At 39.7% G+C, this 24,632-nt stretch overlaps 1 protein-coding gene across 10 annotated transcripts in view; it reads left to right on the top strand.

Moving 5' to 3' along the window:
• Positions 1-24,632, top strand: part of LOC140362040 (sodium bicarbonate cotransporter 3-like) — a 47,211-nt gene that overhangs the window by 9,422 nt on the left and 13,157 nt on the right. For 5 of the 10 annotated variants that reach the window (XR_011927049.1, XM_072448052.1, XM_072448048.1 and 2 more), the window contains exons 2-13: positions 7,303-7,384; positions 12,060-12,203; positions 14,186-14,324; positions 14,842-15,002; positions 15,108-15,296; positions 16,132-16,482; positions 18,822-18,937; positions 20,435-20,592; positions 20,839-20,926; positions 21,397-21,543; positions 21,668-21,774; positions 23,894-24,068. Coding sequence is in view for 9 of the 10 variants with exons in the window: in XM_072448052.1 (XP_072304153.1) it covers positions 7,303-7,384; positions 12,060-12,203; positions 14,186-14,324; positions 14,842-15,002; positions 15,108-15,296; positions 16,132-16,482; positions 18,822-18,937; positions 20,435-20,592; positions 20,839-20,926; positions 21,397-21,543; positions 21,668-21,774; positions 23,894-24,068 (1,857 nt within the window). In the remaining variant the exon portion in view is untranslated. The remainder of the gene's footprint in view (positions 1-7,302; positions 7,385-12,059; positions 12,204-14,185; positions 14,325-14,841; positions 15,003-15,107; positions 15,297-16,131; positions 16,483-18,821; positions 18,938-20,434; positions 20,593-20,838; positions 20,927-21,396; positions 21,544-21,667; positions 21,775-23,893; positions 24,069-24,632) is intronic. The other 5 variants (XM_072448050.1, XM_072448056.1, XM_072448051.1 and 2 more) reach the window with 4 other exon arrangements.

Here is a 24,632-nt window from a genome sequence, read left to right as displayed (position 1 = left end):
GACTCTGATTTAAAAAAACAAATAACTAAGAACACAAAAGGGGGCGGAGGAAGGGGGTAGACAAAAACATACATTTTTCTGCGCACTAAAGCCTCAAAGGCAGGACAATACAGGATTACTAAAATAGCCATCAATCAATCAAAACAAGTCAATTAATTATGAGGGAACATCATTGTAAAATGTTTAAAAATCTCAAACTTAAATTTGACATAATCTTAAATCTTGAGAACGCAGGTGGAAGTGCGCATGCGCACTCCCCCGTGCGGACTGATACAACACACACGTGCGTTTGTTTATTAGCGCAACGGATCGCATCGCATCTCTCGTCTCCCGTAGATTTCCGTTTTCTTCTGAGTCAGCTCGAACAGTCTTTCTCTGTCTTCATTTTGTCCCGTACACTGAGGGAACTATATTATGTTATATATCAATGCGCTTAGACATGCTGAAACGTGGGGACGAACCGCACGCGGCTGCAGGTGAGCGATAGGTGCGTTTTATGATTGAAACGTGACAGGACTAATCGGCAGACCACGCCACGAGGAAATGAGACTCAGATTTGGGCCAAAAAAATCTTTAATGTAACAAATCAAACCAAAATTCCTATTTTTGCAAAACATTATTGGGGATTACAATTTACCTCTCCATTTTAGGCTTGCATGTCCCATGTAGATTGTTTTTATTATTATTTCCTATGTTCACAAAAAGAAAGAAATAATAAGTAAAAATAGGACCAGGCAGAGCAGTAATCACCCTTCAATCACCTTCACTTTGTTATCTTCCACTTAAGGTGTTGTGTTTCTGCTCTGGACACAGTCAGAGGCCTCGCCAATATCGGTCTGTACTAAACGGGTTTGTAATGGTCATCAGCGTCGCAGTAATGTGGCTTCTGAAGGGCTGACGTGCTCAGCCTTTTATTTACAGTGTAATGGAAAAATCATGTCACTGCTGCTGCTGTGACCCTTCTGTGGTTAGTTGTCTTCATACAATATGTCTTAGAGCTGGAAGAAGAACATCTTATTAACGGCTTAAAGAAAGTGTTGACTGACATTGGATCGACATCAATATTGTGAATCTAATTTGTGTGATTGTGTCTTTTTGGGACAACTATTTTTTTTACTGTTCAGGCTGATATGTTTGCAATTCTTTAGCAGTAAAAGTTCAGTTCTCTTTGGCTTGCTTTTGTTTGCATGTTTATTATGTCTAGGTGAAGTTCCCCATCGATCCCCCCAAAAAACAACAATCAAAACCATGCACAATTGCTCCACTAGTTGGTGTAATCCTTCGTTTGTCCAGGTCCATAGCAGACAAAGCTTCCAGATCAAACCAGATCTGCATCATAGCAAAGGATGCATTGCAACCTCATAAAACATTTTTGCACCCTCATTAGAAGCAGGTTAACAATGACACTCAATAGAAGATTAGCACCTTTGACCTCAGTCCTCAATCGGTTTGATCTGGAGTCAATCAGACTTAAAATTACTTCCAGATTGAAGTTGAACTGTCTTGATTTTAAATGTAAAGACTGTACATTTTGCTAACAAAGTGTCTGCCTAGAAGAAAACTGAAACAAAAAAAGCTGTTTGGACGCCGCCTGCAGACTATTTACATACTGTACTCATGGGTTTCAGCTTCCTGTTGTATGCAACAGTTTGAGAACTTTTTCCCCATTCAAAAGATATAATATTTAGTTTTGAATCTCTATATGGCAACGTTTAATCGTTCTGAACCCCATGGATAGAGACAAAACACCAGTCATTATCTATAAAATGATGATACTGCCATTTGTTATTTATTCCTCAAACACTGCATATCCATGTGTTTATTCTTTCTTTTGAATCTGGCATCAAGCCCGGATCCATCCCGAGCTGACTGAGGGTGCGTTCGAGCCTCAAAAGGGTGCAAAGACAAAACTCTTCTGTGAGAATGAAATGAAAACCTGTTAGGCGTGTGTTTGGGGGAGCAGCTTTTTTCTCCCCAGTGGTACGGCTCGTGTCCGGTTGCAGCTGTGCTCTGGGGCATGACGACCTTTGACCTCCACAAACAGGGTCTGCGGGTGGTCACTGCGGGTCACTATCACTAGCTTTGTGACAGGAATCTTACCTCAGAGCTCAGACATTTGACAAAGAGACATGTGTGTGAAGACAAAACGTGAATATCTTCCTTTTTAAAAAAAACATTTGATAGAAACAGAAGTGTGTTTGATACTCATTTGTGTACATAAACAGATGTAAACTGCAGTAAATCAGATTTGTGGAGTGGTATTTTAATCTGCTTAACCAGAGAACAAGACCATACTTACAATGTTGGAAAGTTTCCACACTACACAATGCAATACCCCAGTATTTTTGGTATTTGAAGTACTTATTGGTTCTCGTTTAACTTTACAGCAAAGTAGTAGCATTGTAATAGGAAGGAATAACAAGGAATTCATGCATACATCAATATTCAAATTATATATATATTTGATCGAAACAACATTCATGAATTTACATATATTTCCCAAAGCTAGGAATAATAACCATGATAATATAAAATGCCATTTTTACACTATTATTACCATGTTATTCCTCGGGATGTAAAGAAATCCAAATCTCACAGTATAACATTGTCCCAATTAGAGCTGCACGATTAATCGCAATCAAAATCGCAGTTTGAATTGACGCAATTAACTAATGGCAACAACAAAATATCCTGTCTTAATTTACATGAAACCTGCAAACCCTGTAGTTTAGATTTGTGCAAGAATGTACTCTATGTTCTGTGCAAATAAGATGATAAATCAATATATTATAACAGCCCACAATAAGATTGTGAGCGTTCTTATGATACAATATTACAATATTTCTTTTATCCAATAATGTTGGGCAATCTGAAGTCTCTGAATTGGATCTTTTCCCTGTTTGCACTATGCCCCAAAACCATTAAATAATCAGGACATTGTCGCAGAGCAGCTCAGGTGATTATGATGCTAATCCTCAATCAACAAAGCCACAACACACGAGGTCCACACGCAGCAGATTCCTTCATCCAGAAAAAATATGCATTCGTATGGAAACGCTGTGTCCACAAATCAGAATACAAGTGTTTGTACTGGTAAGGCTATGACTGTATGACTACGGAGAGGGCGTGTCCGTGCATAACAGACATGTTTTAGTCGTTTTCAGCTTACATCATCCCCTGTGTTTCCCCTCTTCTCTGACCAGCAATATCAGCTGTGTCCTCAACCAATCTGGAAATCTGAAGCAGAACAATCCATACATTAGTTTTGGTAAATAGGGAAAAGTGCATGATTCTAAGTAGCCTTTTATGTAGTTTAATGAATGAATTATTCTTAAAGTTTAGATGTTTCCCCTCTTGGTTGACTCAAATTTACTTATTACTTATATGTATTTATATATCACATGGTATAAACAGAGCAGTTTCCAATTGCTGCAGAGACACTAAAAACAACAACTACAACTACCACAGCAGTAGCTATGGTATAACGTATGAAGTGCTCAATCTAGTCTCACTAGTTCTAAACCAGTCAAATCAAATCAGAGGAGCAAAAGCACTAGTGATATCACATAAATACATTGACTTACTTACTATGCTGTTTATAAAAATGTATGAAGTCTTAATTTATGATCAAATACTTATTTTTAACCTACACACCTAAGCCTATATTAGGCCAGAGAATATCATAGACCTAAAACTTTAACGTTTGTGAAGTTTATAGTCCTCATTTATAAATCTTCTGCATCATACATTTATAAAACTTCCACTAGGCGTAGGACGATGCTTATCTCTGCTCAAACTGAGACTCTCCTGCACACTCTGCACTAAGCAGAAACTTTTGTCCCCCAGAAACGTTTGTCCCCCAGAAAAGTTTGTCCCCCAGAAACGTTTGTCCCCCAGCTGCTGATCCACACATCTCTCTCTCTTTCACTCATTTAGGGAGGGCGTCTGTGTCTCTCGTGCGCGCTCAGGACCCCCTCATTTGACTAACCAGACTTCTGAGTGCACTCATCTCTGTGTGTGAACAGGGCCACATGCACATGCACATCTCATTAGCCTATATTGACTGCATGCTAAGCCAATTGCGATAAGAGTCTGAGCTACAACGAGAAAACAACTGTATCTGCAAAAATATAGCCTACTGCATACATATTAGGTGTGGACTACCAACATAATTCAGTTTTTAGTAATTAATTATGATGGATTCACTTTGACTTTTTATCTGTAATAAAAGCCATTGTAACTGGTGCTGCGTGGACGCCTGCCCCTCCCTCTCCGTCCCGCGTGTCGGTCAAACCCACTGATCATCGGCTCATGTTTATGTAAACCGCATTCATAAGTCACTCTGCACGGCCCTTTTGTGGTGTTTTGGATGTGCGAAGAGGGTGTGACCTGACATGGGTTCACAGAGTTTTAAAAATCAGGAGTTTGCTTCACATAAGAGTCCGCACTTTCTCAGCAAAATTCCTACGCAAGCCTTTATAAATGAGGCCGCTGGATGTTTATTTAATTCAATTTTGTACTTCTGAGATCTTGACCAAACGTGTTCTGGTCATGTCAGTGTGTGTAGTAGTAACAGCAGGTTTCTCTCCTTCAAGCTTTTTGATTGAAGTGGTCAGCAGGTCCATTCAGGTCCAGCACCCTCTGCTGGAGCTTTTGACAAGTAGATGTCAAGATTGACTAAGGCTGGAGGACTTGACTCTACGTACATGATTCCAAGTTGTACTAAAGGAAATACCAAGGCTCTGGTGTACTAGTAGTAAAAATGCATTATATTGCCACCCTTCACCTCAGGCCCATTTCCCCTTCACAAATATCAACCCCGGACACGTCACCGCTGCCCGTGGTATTTTAGACATGCTTCCCATATGACAGCATGTCTAAAATAAGCTCCTCTTGAAACCCACCACCACGCTAACTTTACATACTGATTGCCAGCTGAGCCTTCGTCTTTATAGCCACATCTGCTTGTAATGGTTTCATTTAAGCTGCCAAATACGATTAAGCAGCAATGTACTGTATGTGCGTGTCCTGTCCTGGGGTCCTTTTGCGGTCTGTTTCGCTTCAACTCTGTGATTTTACGTGTACTTCTATAACAACTATCATGTGTAAGATAAAATGTGACGTCCTCACAATCAATTTAAGAAGCCCGGGGAATTTCTCATTAAAGATGTTATTTGTGGTCGTGTAGTACAAAGGATTTCACGCTGCCGTACTTTGTGAGGAGACCCACGGTGACCTCAACCATCTCGAGGTTGTGCTGTAATTGGAGCCAGTGTATCAGCTTTAGATGTCTTTCTGCGTAAAAGGCCAGCGAGCCAGGGCGAAAGCTAATAACAGGGTTTGTGATCAGACTTTATTGGCTTGGTGTAATAAAGTAAGTGAAAATACTATGACAACAAAACAAATATTACACACAGGGAAGAGTGTGGAGCCAGCTGTATATTTGTTGGGTCAGAGCAGAAATGGATAAGAAGTTAATGCTTGCTTAGTATCTTTATCTTGTTCTAGCTTTAATTGGGCAGCTTCGTGTCCCTGTCTGGTGTCGGCTAATTACTTTCTCAAAGGTTATAACCTCAGTTTTAATGACAGAAGGAGCAGGCAGTCCCTTGATGCAGCATCCACCTGCCCTCGGTCACATGAGGCAAAACAAAAACCTTTCCACTTACCAAAGCAACCAGTTAGTAAAGCAATTAAATGGTTTTGGATGACAAACAGATTTGGGTAACAATGTCTGCAATATAATAAATGTATGCAAATACTATATTGAGAATCAAGAGGTGTTTTCTTTGATCAAACATAATTAAAAACAATCTTAATGAAGTGTTAAACTCAGATTGAGGCAGTCGTTTGGGTTTGTTTATGCCTGTAACGCTACGGACTGTCGAATGTGTCTGGAGTGGAGTCTTTAATACAATTCTGATGATTATGAATACCGCAATTAGTCAGATTATTAGATAGTCGACTATTAGAATAATTGTAATCCCATTTTGATAATAAAGACCTGTTTAAATGCTGTGATACCAATACAACAACAATCATTGATGGATCAGTTCTAAAACAGTGTCCTGATGACGACCTTTGGAAACCTTTACTACTATGAACCACTCACTAGGTTCCTTCAAGTGCAATATTTTTTTTTTTATTCAGAAGATATTATGGCAATTGTGGCTGTAAATGTCTTGGTTGAGGTTCAAGTCTCCCACGGTAAACATAAACATACAGATATAACTTTGTCTTAGTTGTTTTGATTTTTTATATTCTCTTTTTGCATATTTGATCTATATATGAATCTATTTATCCATAACGAAAAAGAAAAATGTGACTATTGTATAATTATTCTCACAAACTGTCGCAGTGTCCCACATGTGCCGATGCCGAGCGGAGATAGTGACTGTCAGATGAAGGAGCCGTGTGTTCCCTTCAGGAGAAATCCAAGCCAAAGCCAAAGCCTCGAGCCAACACTGAAGCCAATCCTACTAAGATTATGTAGACTTACACCAAACGTTCTGCAAATCTGCTTTTCCTTCGGTGAATGAAAATCAAGTTCTTTTAGCAATTATTTATGATAATATCTGTGGTCTTCATTTAATAGTTTTGCAAACTTAACCTTTTCGGAAATATTTATTTGAGCTCAGAAGTTTTCACGGTTCGACCTCATTAGTTTTTATTTGCAAAGAGAATAAATCACCTGCCGTTTAATGACGCAGTTAATGTTTATGTCGGTGTTGAAAAAGGTGATTTATGATTGAATGGGGAATTCTCTGCTCACTTTCATGTGCATCTCTCTGTTATTGTTGTTGTATTACAGAGAGGCTTGTGCTTTGGTTAGTATGTTGCTGTGTTGGCATATTGCACAGCAAGTCATTTTATACATTATTTTTAGTAAATACTATAATATATTTGTAGGGGGATAAACCGTAGAAATGGACATGAGGATTGTTTTCCTTGTATTGATCAAGTATGATTTTTTTTAAATAATAAACGAGACCAGCTCTATGAATTTTGTCCAATTTATTCTTTCCTGACAGAAGTTTGGCCGTAGACCCTTTAAAAAGCCTTAAGCTGATCATTGTCTTTATTTTATTAAAATTGTATTAAATGCAAAGCCTAGAAGGATATGACTCAAAATGTTTAGTACTTTAATTTAGAATAACTTAATCGTTTGCAAATTTGAAACTTACAGACATTGTATCGCTGAAAAAAAAAAGCAAAAATCTTCAATAGCTTTTAGAGTTAACTGTTTCAAAAGTATAAATTGTAAATAAAATGTATATCATATTGTATTTTGTCTGTGTTTTGCAGGGTCTAGATGAGGAGGCAATTGTTGACCATGGGAAGAGCAGTTTCACCACACAGACCAACTACGAGAAGGACGAATTAGAAAGTAAGATCTAAATGTTGTATGTCGCCACTTGTTTTTTAAGTTTCACTTCAACTCAACAATCAACAACCAATGAATGTCTCTAATACATTACAACTCCTCTGGTTTGTGACCATCGTCATCGTTAACTGGACAACACAGACTCTAAAACACATATGAAAAGACCTTTTTATAACAAAGACTGCCATTATTAAATACAAATATCAAAGCACTATAAACTATTTGTGATTTTCATCAATAAAACACTTTATTCATAAATATTCTCTATCTAGAAGCCTTCAGTCACCATATTTCAACTTTTATTCAGTAAAAAAAATATTTAAAAAATCTCGGTGTACAAAAGAATCGCTGACTAGTCAACTACTAAAATAAATTAGTTCCAGCCCTACTGAATAATAAAGTTAATGTGATGAAGCAAGAACTTTTTAATAGGGTTTACTTTGTTATAGTCTACATTGAAATTACTTATTTTACATTCCTACTTTGGTGTTCACTTATTTGTATATATTTGTTCTTATGCAGTGTTGTTGCATAACTTCTATTCATATGCACAATAGTAAACCCTTATTACACTTACATTACAAAGGCCATGGCTGAAACACTGCGTTGAATGAAACGTGACACAATAGACTCCCGTACTTGAGGTTTAAGTGTGTCACTTCCTGTCCTGTCCGACTCGCCACTTCTCTTTGTTTATGAGAGCGATCACCACTCTCCATCCTTTAATGACATTTGAATATTAGTCTGTTTACCCTCTGCATCTGAATCCTCTGCAGCTTTCTGAAATGTCTCATCTCTCCATCACTTCTTCCTCTTGGCCTTTCTCTAATCCGCTGAGTGTGTACGAGAGTGTGTACGAGTGTGCCCTCCATGGAGTGCTGCATCCTGGTTTGCTTCTCGAATCAAAGGCAGATGACTCACTCGTGTAAAAAGGACTATTGGCACAGAGCGTAGGCCAAAATAAAAGCGTGAGAAGGCCATTTGCATCTCGCTCCGCGGTTCACGCTGGGTGGTACTTGCATCAGAAGAAGTAGATTAAACATCGAGGCAAAACAGATGGATGAAAATGTACAATGTTGTCATCTGTTTTCCTTCCATTACATTCTCAGCCTCAAGAAATGGATGAGAGAAAAGCCAGTGCACTTTCTCGTTAAACAACTACATAAAAGTTTTACAAGTGTTGGAATCAAATTTACAAGTGAACGTGGATGGGACATATTTGTTGAGCTTACATCACCATTGTTTTTCACGTTATATTTATGTTTTCATTTGGAGGCAAAAAACTGTCACTGAAAATATATCAATTATTGAGTATTTTTGAATAAACGTTAATTTTAGTGTTACATATACCCTTTTTAAGGTATTTAGTATAACATAAGACTATAACATATGTAGATCATCATTTTACATTTTGTTATAAACCAAAAAGTGACCTTAACTTCCTGTTCAAAACTGTCAAGCCTCTTCATAGTGACATTTCACCGTAACAAGCAGGAAAATTGTCAGTTACATGTTTTTATTTATGAAAAGTGGCTATGTGACATTTTAGAACCAAACATGAACCTACATGTACATTTTTCAAATAATCCCAACAACACTGAACAAAAATATAAACTCACAGTGTCAGGACATTACAGGATTACTCAAATGTGCAGGAATCAATCAATACAAATCAATTTTGAGTAAACTAATGATGTGGAAACACCAATGTAATATGTTAAAAGCTCATTAAAGTTTATTCTACATAAGGCTATCTGGAAAGTCCTTGAAATTAGGCTAACAAGTGGCTAACTTAGACAAGTGGAAAAGTGTTTATTAGGTTTTTGTAGAACGTAACATAATGCTCGGCCTCCATGACTCATTAGATGGTAAAAAAATTTATTTATTTATTTATTGCCCATTATTTAACCAGGAAAGTCCCACTGAGATTTAGCATCTTTTGTGCTGTTCAGTAAGTGCAGCTCATGTGGGCCGTTTAGAAAAATGTTTAATACAGGTGTTTTTATGCTTTAGGGTAAATGTGCCGGTCGCATAAAATGGTCTTGTTGCTTATAATAATAATAATAATAATAAATATAGCCGCAAGCGGCAATGATCGGCCCTCGCCACGCCGCCGCCACACCGCCGCCACGCCGCAAGAGGAGGGGGCGCTAACGCGCCCCAATTGTCCTTTTATCACGCCTACTGCTGAATCTGTGACGCTGTCACATGTTCTCCCCTTTGTTTTACCATCAAAAAGCAATTTTATTTTGAATTCTTGGCAAAATGTGCGGCTTTGCCGCACAGACACCGTGACTCTTTGAATGAAAATGTGGATAACTTTTGATGGTCCTGAAGATGAGTCTCACCAAATTTCAGGTTAATAGGGCTGACGCCCTGGGAGGAGTTTGTGAAAGTCTAAAGTGTAAACATGTTCTGGCCCCATTGGAATAACATGGGAGGTTTCGGTCATCGTTACGGCAACGCCATAACAATTATGACATGGGTCTCATTGACTTTTTTGATGGGGATGCTAAAATTGAGTTGTGTGTCAAATTTCATATAATTTCGCAAAACTAAACATTTAACCTCCATATAAAATCTGTAGGGGGCGCTGTGGCGCCAAATGAATTTATTTCACTTCAAGTAGGTTTAGGGCAAAGAGTTTAACAACTGATTCTAATTTGACGCAATTCGGACTTTATCTGCGCAAACGGCAGAAATTTTAAATATGGGAGATTTCTGAAATTTTAGTTACAGTTTGCGGCTTCGCCGCACAGAGACCGTGAGAGGTATCAATGTAATTTGGATAACTTTTGATGTCCCACTCCTCAGTAGCATTTTCACCAAATTTCAGCTTTTTAGGGCCAACGCCCTGGGAGGAGTTCGTAAAAGTACGACGTTTGGAAAAACTCCGAAGTCATGTTTAGCCATTTTTGAAGTAATATGGCCGACATTTGGTTCGGGGGACGGCGTTGCCGTAATAATATTTTTTACTTCTCTTGTCACCATCTACCTCTGCGCTAAATTTCATGATTCTACGATCAGATTTTTTTTGGGTCATTTCCCATCTCTCAATGCATTTTTGGTACATTTGGTGGCGCTGACGCGCCAATTTTTTTTATTTTAGAAAAGGGAAATAGCCAGAATGTAGAGAGGCACGATTTTTAGAGGTGTGCAAATTTTTGTGACTTTTCGTCAATGTTCACTGGGTGAAAAATAGGGGGGTTGGTCCCGAGAAGAAGAAGAAAGAAAGAAAGAAAGAAAGAATAATATTCCGATGCGAAAACAATGTTTCCCATTTTTCAAATATCATAAACTATACATTTTCGGAAAGCGCTCGCGCTTTCCTACCTCATGGTGTGGGTCCCTGGTCACTGACGGGTACTTTCGATAATTTTGAGTGGGCTCCGCCCACTTTGTGTTTTTGGCCCTCTATACAGTAATAATGTTCAATTTTTGCATTACATGCTTATATGCACGGAACATGCAAGAGATGGGGAACGTATTCGTGAGCTACTTAGCGCAAATGAGTGCTTTATATGGGGATGACGACCGCTTCGCGGTCGTCATCCCAATGTAAAGTGCTCGTTTAGTGCGAACTTTTGCACGGGCTTCGCCCGTTTACAACGGTAATGTTCCATTTTCCTACAACTAATTAGTATGCACGGGGCGTGCATGAGTGGAGGAGTGCGTTAGTGAGTGTTTGGAAGTGGGCGAGCGCTTCGCGCTCGATTTCGTGCGCACTACGTGCGCACTTTCGCAGCCGTGCTTCGCACGGCCTTACGAGATTAATAGGCCTCTCGCCAGCTTGTGGCGCTCGGGCCTAATAATAATAACTTTTATTTATATAGCGCTTTTCAGTGACCCAAAGACGCTGAACATAATAAAAAAGGGGGGGGTATTTACAGACAGGGGGGACAACACGTACAGAACACATTAATATACAGATAAAATGAACAAGACAGAAGAAGTAGAGAGAAAAAGATGGGGATGTAACAGGGGGTAGAAGTGTAGGCAATGGGGTAGAGGAGGCTAGGGGTAGGGGAGGTCATAGGCTTGGGTGAAGAGGTATGTTTTTAGGCGGGATTTGAATGTTGTGAGTGAGGGAGAGTGGCGGACAGGTTGGGGGAGGGAGTTCCAGAGTCGGGGTGCTGTTCGGGAGAATGCTCTGTCGCCAAAACTTTTGAGTCGGGATGTTGGTGCAGTCAGGGTGAGAGAGGAGGAGGATCGGAGAGCTCGGGAGGGGCGGTGGGGGATGAGGAGGTCAGACAGGTAGGGGGGGGCAAGGTGGTGAAGAGCTTTGAAGGTGAGGAGGAGTATAATATTTTCTTCTGCATTATATCACACCTTTTTTTTTCTTTTTTTTTTAAAGTGATGGGCCTAGTTAAAGAGTAGGGCTGAAACAGGTTCATCGCTTAATCGCAACTAATCAATTATAGAACTAGCTAGAAACTAATTAAGTAATCAAATGGAATAATCGTTAACTGGTCTATACACAGACTCCATACCATGTCATGAGCTTAGAAAGTAGGTTTTATTACTCAAACAGAACAGGAATCACACAAAAAAGACACGGGAAATGTGTAACTGTTAATGTTGTTGCTGAAAACACACCTTTGCCTATAAGTATTCTCCAAATAGGATGTCAAACGATTGGACAAAGAGAAATGACCGGCGTCTTGATGGTTGAATGCAGGTCACAGAGCGGTTTATGTCGGAGTCCACGTGCCACTGGGTCGAGAGAACAGACGGCGGCATCGTCACAGAGGCCACAAACATCACCGAAAGAAGAAGGAGAAAGACGACGAGGGCAAAGGAGATGGACGGGACTCGCCAATCGGTACGTCCCAGACACACACATTACATCCATCCACCTGAGTTTGGACAAGCGCGAGGGACAGACGGGATTTTTTATATCGTAACATGTTTCTTATGCATTATTTTCAGTAAATGTTGACATGAGTCCTGTCCTTAACAAGCACTTTCTTATGTTAGAAAGAACTAAGCATACTATAACTCACAACGTCTATCTTGATGTAACCTTGTGTTCCTTTGCATAGTGGCCCATTGTTAAAAGTGACTAGAAATCACAGTGGTGGCAATTGTATCTTCTGTTGAGACCTTCTGTTTTATTGCAGAATAGAAAATAACACTTGCCTTGAACCACTTGAAGTAACAGCCGTTAGTCATGCTCTGTAGCTGTACATTGGGTTTTGTTCTGTCATATCATTCAAAGTACAACGGTTGAGCGCTTTTTATTTTAAACTTAAAACTTTAATTTTAAACTTTTTCTCATTTTGTGCAACCCAGCTGCTTGTTAGCGGTTGGCTTAATTCTTTGTGTACTGAAACATTGTTTTGATGAAATCCTATAGACAATTATTTGTCCGTTGTATACTTGCAACACATTGTGCAACAGCTCAGTGCTATTTACACAGATGGACTAATTATTGCTGCCAAAACCAGAAATTCTCTCAAAGATCCGCTGTCTCAAAATGTTGGCTGTGTTTGATCAAATCTGACCCGTTCTCCACTGTTCTTCATGTAGACCACTCTGGAGTTGTAGATTTGAACATGCTCAGACTAGGGCAGCAAAGTATATCGCAAAATGATCGATATTTTAACAAGCCTGTCCATCATTTTTATTGCACATAAACATGCTCCATCGTACATTGTACATTGTAATAACAAGATCTTCTAAAGAAAATGTGTGTCATCCATTTTACCTGTCTGTGGTCATAATGTTATGCTCAATCTGTTAAAGCAGAAACCCTGCGCACTAAGCCGACAGACACCAATCCTATGTGTTAAAAGAAAATAGCTTTCCTTCTTGTCATTCAATTTGTGTCTCCCCGCGGCGTGCGATGGCGTAATCTGACATATCTATTTCCGTCCGCTCGCTGCTTCCAGATGTCCCGATATCTTTCCTCTAATTCACTTAGACATGAAAAGGAGATCGCTCGAAAGCTTTTGAGTTTTCATTATTCGCCCCTGCGTTAGACCTCCAAAGAAATACCTGTGTAAACCTGCTCAAAGAAGATATATACATTTATACTTCATACTTAACACGTTTGTAAGTGATTATAACTAGTCTAATTGAATATGTTAAGTTAAATTGAAAGCGCTTAAATGTAATTCCTGAACATCAGCAATCACTTTTTTTCTTCTTACATGATTTAAGTAGGTCAAATGACAGTGTGCTGTGACAGTGTGAACAAATGTAACAGTTGTTTGGATGAACTACTTGGCACTGGCCCCAGTTTTTTCAGGCACGTTTCCAAATGATATGACGCCTCCTTGCAATCACGCACAGGACTCAAAAAGCTTGAATTTCTACTTCAAAACTTAAATGTCTACGCTTGGGTTGTCGAAAAAGTGATACCAATTGATACTAAAACTAGTATTGAAAGTTTATACTAATTTGAGTTGGTATTGATACTAAAGTATCTATTCAACAGGACAAAATCCAACATCTCTTGAACAGCTTTAGAATGATTTTGAGCTTTATCAGATCTAGTATAACGCCACAATGTTCAATAATGAAAGTATTATTGTTTTGTGTTGAAACTGTTTAAAACCTTGACCTAAATAAGAGCGTTCTTTATTATAATTGTGGCATCAAAATCAATATGGAGAATCAATTATGTTCCTTAGTATCGAAATTTTAGTATTATGGCAACGCTAGTCCGTGCGTATTATTAATCTGAGTGTGTAGAACTCTGTAGCATTGCACAGGCCTCACTTTACAGCAGTGTTGTTGTGTAGAGTTTGTTTTCCTTCTCCCTGTGAGTCTGAACTCCGGCTTCTGCCTGCTGCTTTGTAGACACACCGTCCCAGCGGGTGCAGTTTATTCTGGGGACTGAGGACGATGACCTGGAGCACGTCCCACACGACCTCTTCACCGAACTCGACGAGCTTTCGTTCAGGGACGGCAACGCGATGGAGTGGAGGGAGACAGCCAGGTCTGAACCCGTGCATTAACAGAGCGCCGGAGCAGTGTGAACGTAATGGAATGACGCTGATAATGGGAATCCCTTATTTGATTAGATGGCATTAGTCCAACCTGCAGATGCCAGATCCATTTAGTGCCCCAGTCTTTCTATGAATACAGATTCTATTTTAAAGGTGCCCTATGTAACTTTGTGCTTGTCTCAGTTGAAATGAAAAACATCTGCAATTGAATAAACGCAAGGTGTAGTAGATAAGCAAAGCAAAGTTACATAGTGCACATTTCATTTAGGAATTATCTTTTATTTTATTTATTTTTTCTCATTCATTCATGCATCTGCAATTGATACTGTTTTAGCTGAAATATAGACTATTTCTTGTTTGAATCACATGCTTTTACAAGAGGTTTAATTCATCAAAATGTTCTCCTCGTGGTTAAAATACATAAGAGGCCAGTCACCAATAATATTTCTTCAGCAAACCTGTTAACAATTCTCTACAAGTCCCTGTAGAATAATGTGTAAATTTCAGGTGGCTGAAGTTCGAGGAGGACGTTGAAGACGGCGGGGAGCGGTGGAGTAAACCGTACGTGGCGACTCTCTCTCTGCACAGTCTGTTTGAACTGCGCAGCTGCATCCTCAACGGCACCGTCCTGCTGGATATGAGAGCCGGCAGTATCGAGGAAATTGCTGGTAATTTACTCGTGCGTTTGTGAAGTCAATTTACTCCTCTGTTCTCTCCACTTCCTGGATCTAACCTCTCCTTTGTGCCATTGTCGCTGTTATTATGTGACTCAGACATGGTAATAGACAGCATGGTGGCTTCGGGTCAGCTCAAAGAAGATCTGCGACACAAGTTACGGGAGGCCATGCTGAAGAAACACCACCACCAGAACGAGAGGAAGCTCAGTAATCGGATACCGCTGGTGCGCTCCTTTGCTGACATAGGCAAGAAATATTCTGACCCACTCTTGCTTGAGAAAAACGGTGAGCTACAGAAGTGCACTCGAATTTCTTTTTCACTATAAATTATCACATCACCTGCGTAATGGGGACTCTTTTCATTTTTTTTCATTTTTTTTCATTACGGTAATAACCATCTTGAAATCCTTTAATACCAGTGTAAAAGTATTTTAGTAAGTAGTCTATGTATCTCTATTGGGTGTGGAAGAGAAATCTGGGTGCTAATAGAGGCTTTTGTGTATAACTGGTTTTGTTTGGGGTTTTATTAATAATAACATTGTAATAACATAGAAATGTAATGGGTATTGTGTTATTTCATACAGGAGTTTGAAGTGCTACCGTGGGACGCAATAGTTTGTTTTTCTAAAGCATGGCCAACATTTAACAGTCTGTATGTGTGACACAAATAGCTTTTTTCGGTTGAAATGATTGACGTTTTGGTGTTTTTGACGACAGTGACTGATGTAACATGTTGATCTGTACATGATTCTTGACGTGAAGCACTTGTTCGTCACAGTGCACTGACATTGCCGTTACTGATCGTGTGCATGCCTGCTTCTTTGCGGCCCGAGTTCTGCTTGGCCTCTGTCACTCGAAGCGTGTTTGGTCTGTTTGGAGTTGGTTGCTGGACCCTCTCACACGCCTCCCTGAATCATTTGTAATGTCTTCTGCTCAAACCATGCTTTTTGCTCACATTTATACACATTTCTCTAACCCCACCTCTCCCGTGCTGGCACCGCTCACTCCCCTGGCTGTCTCTCCAGATACCTCCTGTGTAATTTCCTTTTTTACCCCTTTTCTCTCCCTCCTCTCCTCTCCTTCCTTCACCTTCTCTTTCTGCCATTTTCTCCTTTGTTAGGAGAGGGCCTGTCCTCTTCTCGTCTCTCTCTCCACAAGCCGGGTTTATCTCCCTCTGGCTCCAACCTGTCCCAGAGACGAGAGTCCAAGGTGTCCGTCCTGCTCAACCACCTCCTTCCCTCTTCCAACGCGCCCCCGTCCACTCCTCAAAATGCCCCCTCATCTTTCCTACGTTCAGCCGACAGCCCACACATCAACTATGACAGCGGTCCGCAAGGCATCCCGGAGGTGGTGGTGTCCCCGCCCGAGGATGACGAGGTCCACTGTTCAGCCGAGGACGAGGCAGGATCACCCCAGCTCAGCCGCCGAGGGTCCGCTGTCTCTCAGGGCCTCGAGATGCTGCCCTTAGAAGGCAAATATCTGTGTAGCCTGCCAGTGTGAGTCACGGCTTGAACTGAGAACACTAGCACTAGCATGAAGGCTAAGCTTGTTGTTAACCTGCAGCTCTGCGGCCATCCCATCAGTAACCCACAGCAAGGCTCAGGCTCAGACGCTGCTACCACTGTGTTGTTCAGAGTTTTTATACTTTTTTTGTCGTGCTCCAATAATCCCCTTGCACCAGTCCCCACCACACACATTTACTAACACTGTATCTTCTCTGGTGTTTAACTGTGTGTGTTGTACTTATTCTGTCTTTTACACATTTACAAAACGTCAGCGTCTATGCCTTGCTTGGGTGTGTAGATCCCACCCTTTAGTTGCATGACCATATTTTGTGTTATTTTGCGTGTGTTGTGAAATGTTCCCACTATTACCTCACTTTTGTGCCCACCTTACCTCCACTAAATAACCCTGTATTTGTTGGTCTTTTATAGTAACATACACTACCCATTTCTATCAGTAAGCTACGAAGCACTGCATTTTTAAGTCATGGTTTGCACAAAATACATTTAGTTTGTTTGTAGATATTTTTTAGCAGCCAGTAATTGTGTGGTCTACTGTGTTAAATGTTATCAAACTGGTGTCACATCATTGTGAAGTCTTTCATCAAGTTACACATTCTTTTACCTGAATAACAATGCTGTGGAGACATGAAGCCCAAAGAGTAGCAGTTTAATTATGTATGGCTGGGATCTGCATCTGCAGTCTGACTCCGACAATGACTTGTTGTTCTTCCCAAAACTCATCCGTGTGTGTTTATTAATAGACTGTGTGCGTATGTGCATCGTTGCTAGTGTCACCCTGGGAATGGCTCAGGTTCAGAGAGTGGGCCTTTGAAGACTGATATCTGGGCTGACGTTGGCTCGAAAAGGTTGGCGTGGTCTTATTTTAGCACAGCGAGTCTGTAATTGTACCCCCTCTAAGAAAATGTACTGTATTTCAAAACATCTCCACATGACTGCGTGGGGGTGAAATGGGTTTGAAGATTTAAAGACTACAATTAAAATATCAAATAGACTAGTGATGCAGAATACTCTGAAACATGTACAAACACCAATGCTATCAGTGCTTCATAATACTATGTTAACATTATCATAGACTGAGGCAGACCCGATTACATTGTCTTAGCAGTGCAATACAATCAGTAACGGTATGGTTCACACAGTCAAAATATGTGTAGATAGATTTCTGTATACAAATGAAGTAGTTCAGTGACGCCATAGTAGCACCCAGCTATGAGTGAGCATTCCAGGGCTTAGGTCCTGAATGAGGTTCGTTGGTGGATGCAACCTAAGCTAATCCCTCCCTTATTCCAAGAGGCTTTGTTGGCTATGTGAGCAGTCATGCTCTTGTTCGCTCTCTCTCACAGCTTCCTAGTACTGACGGGGTTACTCTGGGTACTGGTCAAGGGTACGGAGGATCAGCGGCTAAACATGTGGGAGTTGTGTGCAGGTTTGACCACCAATTTGACTTAATTACAAGTGGACAACAAGTTGGTAAAAGAACTGTTACTTTGCAGAGGATTAAAATGTACTTGTATTTATTGTAGATCAAGTGCATTCCTCCCCCATCTCATATCCCTCATGCCATCATGAGTGCTAGCGTTTTGTTTGACTCAAGTCAAATGCTGTTTCGAAGTTTTCGAAGCATCAAACCCTGAAGGTGCTGAAGTTTGAGAAAGGTGGACTGCCCTTCTCTCAGCTCCAGCTCAAAGCTCACATATATTTAAGATAAGCAGCAGAATAATGAGCTCAACAGACGGGGAGCAATCACTATCTCTTTGTCAAATATGAGATCTTCCCTGTGGAGATTCAGCTCTGCCTAGGCGCTCTGCCGCATTAGGCAACAGGAAGTCATCATTTCACTTTGTGCCTGAACAGAGAACAGTGTGCTCCATCAGGGTGGAATTTAACTTCCCTCCGACAATTTAAGAGATCACATTTCAATAATTGTATAAGCTAACTGAAGGCACAGGGTTGTTATCAGGTTGTGAGTTCAATACAATATAATATAATCTGACACAATTATTGATTTATGGAACACAACAGGATCATCATGTTATGTCATCTTTATGTACAGTTTTACCTAAGCCAATTAAATCATGTATAATTGGAACATTATTGACAAATTACATACACATTTTTAGCATCGGTGCATAGTGACAATGACTGAAAGGGTTGAAGTTGCTTCCCGTTTGTTGAAAGTAGATGTATGATGATTGAATACTAAATTGCATAAATTATAGAATATTGTGTAGTCAAACATTTCTTGCACCGTGTTTATCGTTTTGTTCCTCTGTGTGCCTCCCAGGACCAATGATTTCGCCACACTCTGTTCCTAACAACCTGGATGGCAACAAGTCCGTGGAGAGGAGACCATCCAAAGTTGGGGTCAGTAGAGAAGGCAGCAGTGTCGACTTCAGCAAGGTATAACTCTGGCCTGGTCTCCGTGCGATGCCAGTGCCTCTCTCTATTAGTTTCTTTTCTTCATCTCTGGACCGCCTTTCATTTCAGGGATGTCATAATTTAGTGTTACAATTAGGAAAATCACCCTAAATAAGTCAGTGTAATCCCTCACTCGTCAAGGAATGGTCAATAGTAGAAAAGGTTTCAAAGGTATCTGGACAATGTTTTTTTAAGCAGGTAGGAGGGCTGCTTCCAAAATCGTACCTTCTGTTTACAACAACCTCCTCAAACCACAAATACAGAACGACCCAGAAGTAGTAGAATGCATGTTTCAATGTATAACTCCTCCTTTAGGATAGGACTTTCAAACTTAATACCTTCAGATTGAAAATAACTGGAAGTGGAAACGTCTCTATAAAAGCATTGTCCAGATGGAAACCTTTGAAACATTGTCCATCGCTCCACAATGTTGTGATTATTCAAAATGATTGACACCGTAACCAAATAACAGTGATATCCTATTTTCTTTAATTTCCGTTTTCTAACATGTTACCTCAAGTTCCTTCTGACTGAAGTTAATGTGACATAAACATCCAGATAAAAAAGCACTTTACATTTGGGTTGGATTAAAAAAAAAAAAAAAAAAAGATACAGGTAGCTTTTTTATGCTTCTAAAATTGTCATTATTCTTTTTTTTATTTCCACAATTTTATTTTTAAAATGTATTTAACTAATGATCTTGACAAGCCTAAACTTTGTATTTTTAAGACAATAGAAAGCCTTATAGCATCTAAACCCTCACAGGTTTAAATTGATTATACAAGTTTGATTTAGTTTACTTTTTTCCTGCATGGCCCACATCCATGTTGACATCTTGTTGTTCCTGGAGCATAAAATAAAATGGCAGCTTGCAGTGTACAGTTATTATTAAACCTTCCATTAGGACTGCCAAAAAACAAGGTGCACTGTTTAGATGAGTCACCAGATACAGGACAATCTCTCCTGTGCAGGAAAGAGCCATAGCTCTATTCAGAGCTGTAATCTTACTATGCCAAACAAGAGAATTAACAGAATGTGAAAATTGTATTGTTATGGACACTTTTCACTCCAACTCCAATCCAGCAAAACATTATGACCATCTGCCTAACATGTTCCTCGTACGAAACACCATTCTCTGTGTACAGTAAGACTCTATCTGATCTAGCATCACTTCTTCAGGAGCGCACCTGTCAGGTTAGGTATTTATTGACCCTTGTGGAGCATAAACACTCAGGAGCTGCAGTGTTTTAGCTGCCAGTGTTTCATTTGACCCACATGGTGTCACAATGAAGAAATTATTTCATTTGTCATATAATGCTTCGCCTGAGTCGTACCCCTTATATTATTATTCCTCGTGTGTCACCTCAGCTTCATTGGCCTGCTGCTTTCTGCCTTTGCTCTCTTTCCATTATCTATAATTTAATTAAAAATATTATAATGTATTTTAGACCCACATCCTGACCCTGGCTGTCTGCACAGGTGGATATGAACTTCATGAAGAAGATCCCTCCTGGAGCTGAAGCGTCCAATGTGCTTGTGGGAGAAGTGGACTTCCTGGAGAAGCCCATCACAGCCTTTGTGCGACTGTCTCCTGCAGTGCTCATCACAGGACTCACAGAGGTGCCTGTGCCCACAAGGTACTGGAACTCATCAATACATTTATTTGGATATAATTTGGCTTACTTAACATTGTAAATTTCTACACAGTTTTCAGAGTTAACTCATTAATCGCATATCTGACAAAGCTGTTCATAATGGTCTGTGGCGCTCGTCCTTAAACACAGGAATCATTTCTGAAGAAAGAATTGCATGTCAGATGTTTGTTAGCCCTTCAGGCTATTTCTTGATAATCTAAGTGAATCCTCATTTAATCTTCTTCGAAGATTCCTATTCCTGTTGCTGGGACCCCACGGCAAAGGGCCCACGTATCATGAGATTGGCAGGTCGATGGCGACACTCATGACAGACGAGGTGAGAAATGTGCTAGAAAATAACTAAGTCTGAGTCTAAGTTTGATGTGCGAGAATTTGCTGCATTTGCAACATTAGGTCAATGTCAGTGGTTCTCAGACTGATACAAGCTATTTCTAGTTATATTCAGGAAAGAAATAAAAAACAAGTGAAATTAAAGTGTGGTTTCTTTCAGATTGTGTCTAGATTAAATCCTTCTTGACTACTGTTCTTGTTTGGGTATTTATAATTGTCATGTTTTTTTCTGATTTAGGGTTAGTTTGGTGTACCAAGTTAAAAATCACAAACTATATCTTGTACCTTTAGGTTCAGGGACTTATTATATGCAAACATTGTTTCCACTGTCTAAAGTGAACTGGACCGGTCCAAGCGGTCATATCCCATTTTACTTATTATTCACTTTTTTATTTTTGTACTTGGAGTGAGAAGTTTGAGAAACTGATATATTGTGTTATTGTACTGATTGTTTAGATTTTCCATGATGTTGCGTACAAGGCCAAGGACCGAATAGACATTCTTTCTGGGATCGATGAATTTCTCGATCAAGTGACTGTGCTCCCTCCCGGCGAATGGGACCCCACCATCCGCATTGAGCCTCCCAAGAATGTCCCGTCTCAGGTGACCGCTGCTTTGTAACGAGAGAAAGGCCAAACGTGAATGACAAATGAAATATGGCATCATAAATCTATCGATGCTATAATAGAAGCATGTCTATTTAAAATACAAATATTTTGACACGTAGATGAAAAGAAAAAGACCGCCTCAACCCAATGGTACGGCGTCTCCTTCTGGTGAGCAGGAGAAATCGGACGACCATCAAGTTGGGCCCGAGCTGCAAAGGACTGGGAGGTGAGTTTTTAAGGTTTAGGTGTTTATTTATTGTTTCTCAAGATGTTCATTAAACTATCTGGACCCTGATTTGATTATTAAATATTAAGAGAACCTTCATGTGTGGCACAATGGAGAAATTATATGAGACATTCATTTTATTTATTGTTTTATATTTATTTCAATTTAGGCTATCATGAAGAGTTTCTTGTTACCTGCAACAACTCTATGTTTAATCACAATAAAGATTAAAGCTAATAATGCTAACATGCAGGTTTAAACTCGCTTTATACTTTATGGTCATGGGGTAAATGCTCTGTCTATCCAGTCAGACAAAAAATAACTTATTTCTCATAATGGCTGGAGAACACAATGTCTTAGAACATGAGAAAGCTTCATTCGTCATGTTGAACATCACATGGTGCATTAGTCCATTAATGTTAGAAACATGACCGATGTGGCATGACTCAGGCCTTTACTAAATGGAACATTAAAGTCTGTGGGTTGAAGACATTACCAGATCAGAGAGCGGAGCTGTGCTAATGGCCTAAATCTTCACAAAGATGACAAGTTTCTCAGCTGTAAAAATTCCTGCTTCAAAATCTTACACAACTGCAATGTGTAAGGCTTTCACTTAGTTTATTTGAAATTATGAGTAAATACTGCTAATTGGTCCAGAAATAAATGAGTAAAAAAGTTTCTATGTGGAAATATGACATAATTTGACCTAAAATTACCTAAAATAATACCTATATTCCATATTTTCTATAATGTATTTGTATTAAGCCTTAGAGGTGAACAATGTGGACAGTCTATCACCTGAATGACTCATTGAGATGTTGGTCATTTTACTTTTTCTGCTAAAACATGCAGTCCTACTGTGAGCAGGGTCACCACTCCACAGATCTGACCTATAACTTGATCTAATTGCTCCATTAAGATAGATAAGAGTAATGCAATACTGTGAACGTTCTTTGCAAAGGACTAACATCTCCAAAGAGACGAGCAGGTGGCACAGTCTGCACCAGAAAAGTTACATAGTGCGCCTTTATGTCCTGGTGCATTGGTTTCAGAACAGCTGAGCCCCGGCTGCTCCGGATGTGTTTGTCTGAATCCATCAGGTGGCTTTGTATTATTTACACTCAGCTGCTATAAAAAGTCCAATGCTTCAAGGAGTTCACTGGGGGTGACGGAGAGGCAGCAGACATTTCAGAAAGATAATCTGAAGAAATGGAGACAAAACAGAATTGGTGATATGAAAGAACACTATACTGGAGGGTAGTCTCCGGGCTTGTGGAAAAGATATCCCCTCAGAGGACCTCATAGCAAAGCAGGTGTCTGCCAGTTTCTGAAATCTATTCTCCCCTCGCTCAAAGTCTAGATAGAATAGTATTTGATTCTTAGAGCAGTTGGGAGATGTTTTACCCTCATTTAAGGTCCCATATCATGCAAAATCAACTTTTCAGAGCTTTTAGCCTTCTAACAGTGCTATTGGTGCCTCATATATTATGTGCCCAAAGTGTTTTTTTGATTGATTCCTGCAGTTTTTAGCGAGAGTACAGTCTATATCCTTTTCCTCGGATGAACAGATGGACGGGGCCTACTCACTGCAACGCGTCATAACCACCGCATTGATATGGGATCTTTAATGTAGAACACTGGCAAATTCAACAAAAATATCAAATTCGACTGCTGCCCACTATATACAGTATTTAATACTAGGTTTTGATATTAATAATAGCCCTCGAAAATGGACTGATTGGGGAAGTGGGCTTTTAGTTATGCTGCTCCCACAGCTTGGAACTCTCTCCAGTCTGAATTAGTTGTGTGAACTGGTTTTCACGCTATTTTGTTAGCCCAGGTATTTTTTTTTTTCTTTTTACCTTGTTGTTAAAGGTTAGAAAATATATTTGAAAAATCTCCACTTGGTTTGGTGAGAATTGGAAATTGGAAACGCGTACATTCAAGTTTGCCTTTAAAACTCTGATAATGTGTGTTGCACAATCAGTGTATTTAAAAATAAAACACTACACAGAACTATTTTTAGACTGTAACTTCCATATTTTGTTTCACTCCCAGAAAGACAGTGCATTTATTGCATACCTGCCTGAAATAACGCTCTTTCCGTCGCCCCCTGCAGGATATTTGGAGGGTTGATCTTGGACATCAAGAGGAAGGTTCCGTTTTACTGGAGTGACATCAGGGACTCCTTCAGTCTGCAGTGTCTCGCCTCCGTCCTTTTCCTCTACTGCGCCTGCATGTCGCCTGTCATCACCTTTGGGGGCCTGCTCGGGGAGGCCACCAAAGGCAACATAGTGAGTTCACCAACAAATATTCTCTACAATCTTCTCACATCTATATGTAATCTATTGTGCATGAAGTTTGATGTTTTTTCCTCATAAACTTTCCCCCAATATATTTACTGTCTTGATCATTAATAATACAATACAATATACTTATTCTCTATTCTTTTTGTTTACAGATATCTAGGCATGGGACAATATTACAGTTTTGTGCCACTGTAATTATTAAAATAGTTTTTTTTTTCATAGAATGTTATAGAAATCTACTCAAATTACTAGAGATTATGTATTTACACTAGAAAAAGATGACGTTGATGTTTTGTGTTATTGTTGGTTGTGTGTGAATGATATCAATGAGTGTGAAGAGAACATCAGGGTCAGGCTGCATTTTATTTCATAATCTAGTGGTAGAAAATGTTTAAAAGAGAGTCATTTGCGCACCTTTAACCACCTTAACTCGGTTTCTGCCATGAACCATTCCTCAGCCATTCCCTGACTCGTTTCTAATAGTCCCGCGGTTTAATTTACTTCATTAGCAATTATCAATATTACAGAAAAGTAATGTGATCAATTCAT

The sequence above is a fragment of the Eucyclogobius newberryi genome, unplaced genomic scaffold (assembly GCF_026437365.1).
Source record: "Eucyclogobius newberryi isolate DKJ021-1_F unplaced genomic scaffold, fEucNew1.0.hap1 SCAF_16, whole genome shotgun sequence".
Classification (NCBI taxonomy): domain Eukaryota; kingdom Metazoa; phylum Chordata; class Actinopteri; order Gobiiformes; family Gobiidae; genus Eucyclogobius; species Eucyclogobius newberryi.
Note: the sequence above shows the minus strand (reverse complement) of the source record. Positions and strands in the feature narration are given on the sequence as shown.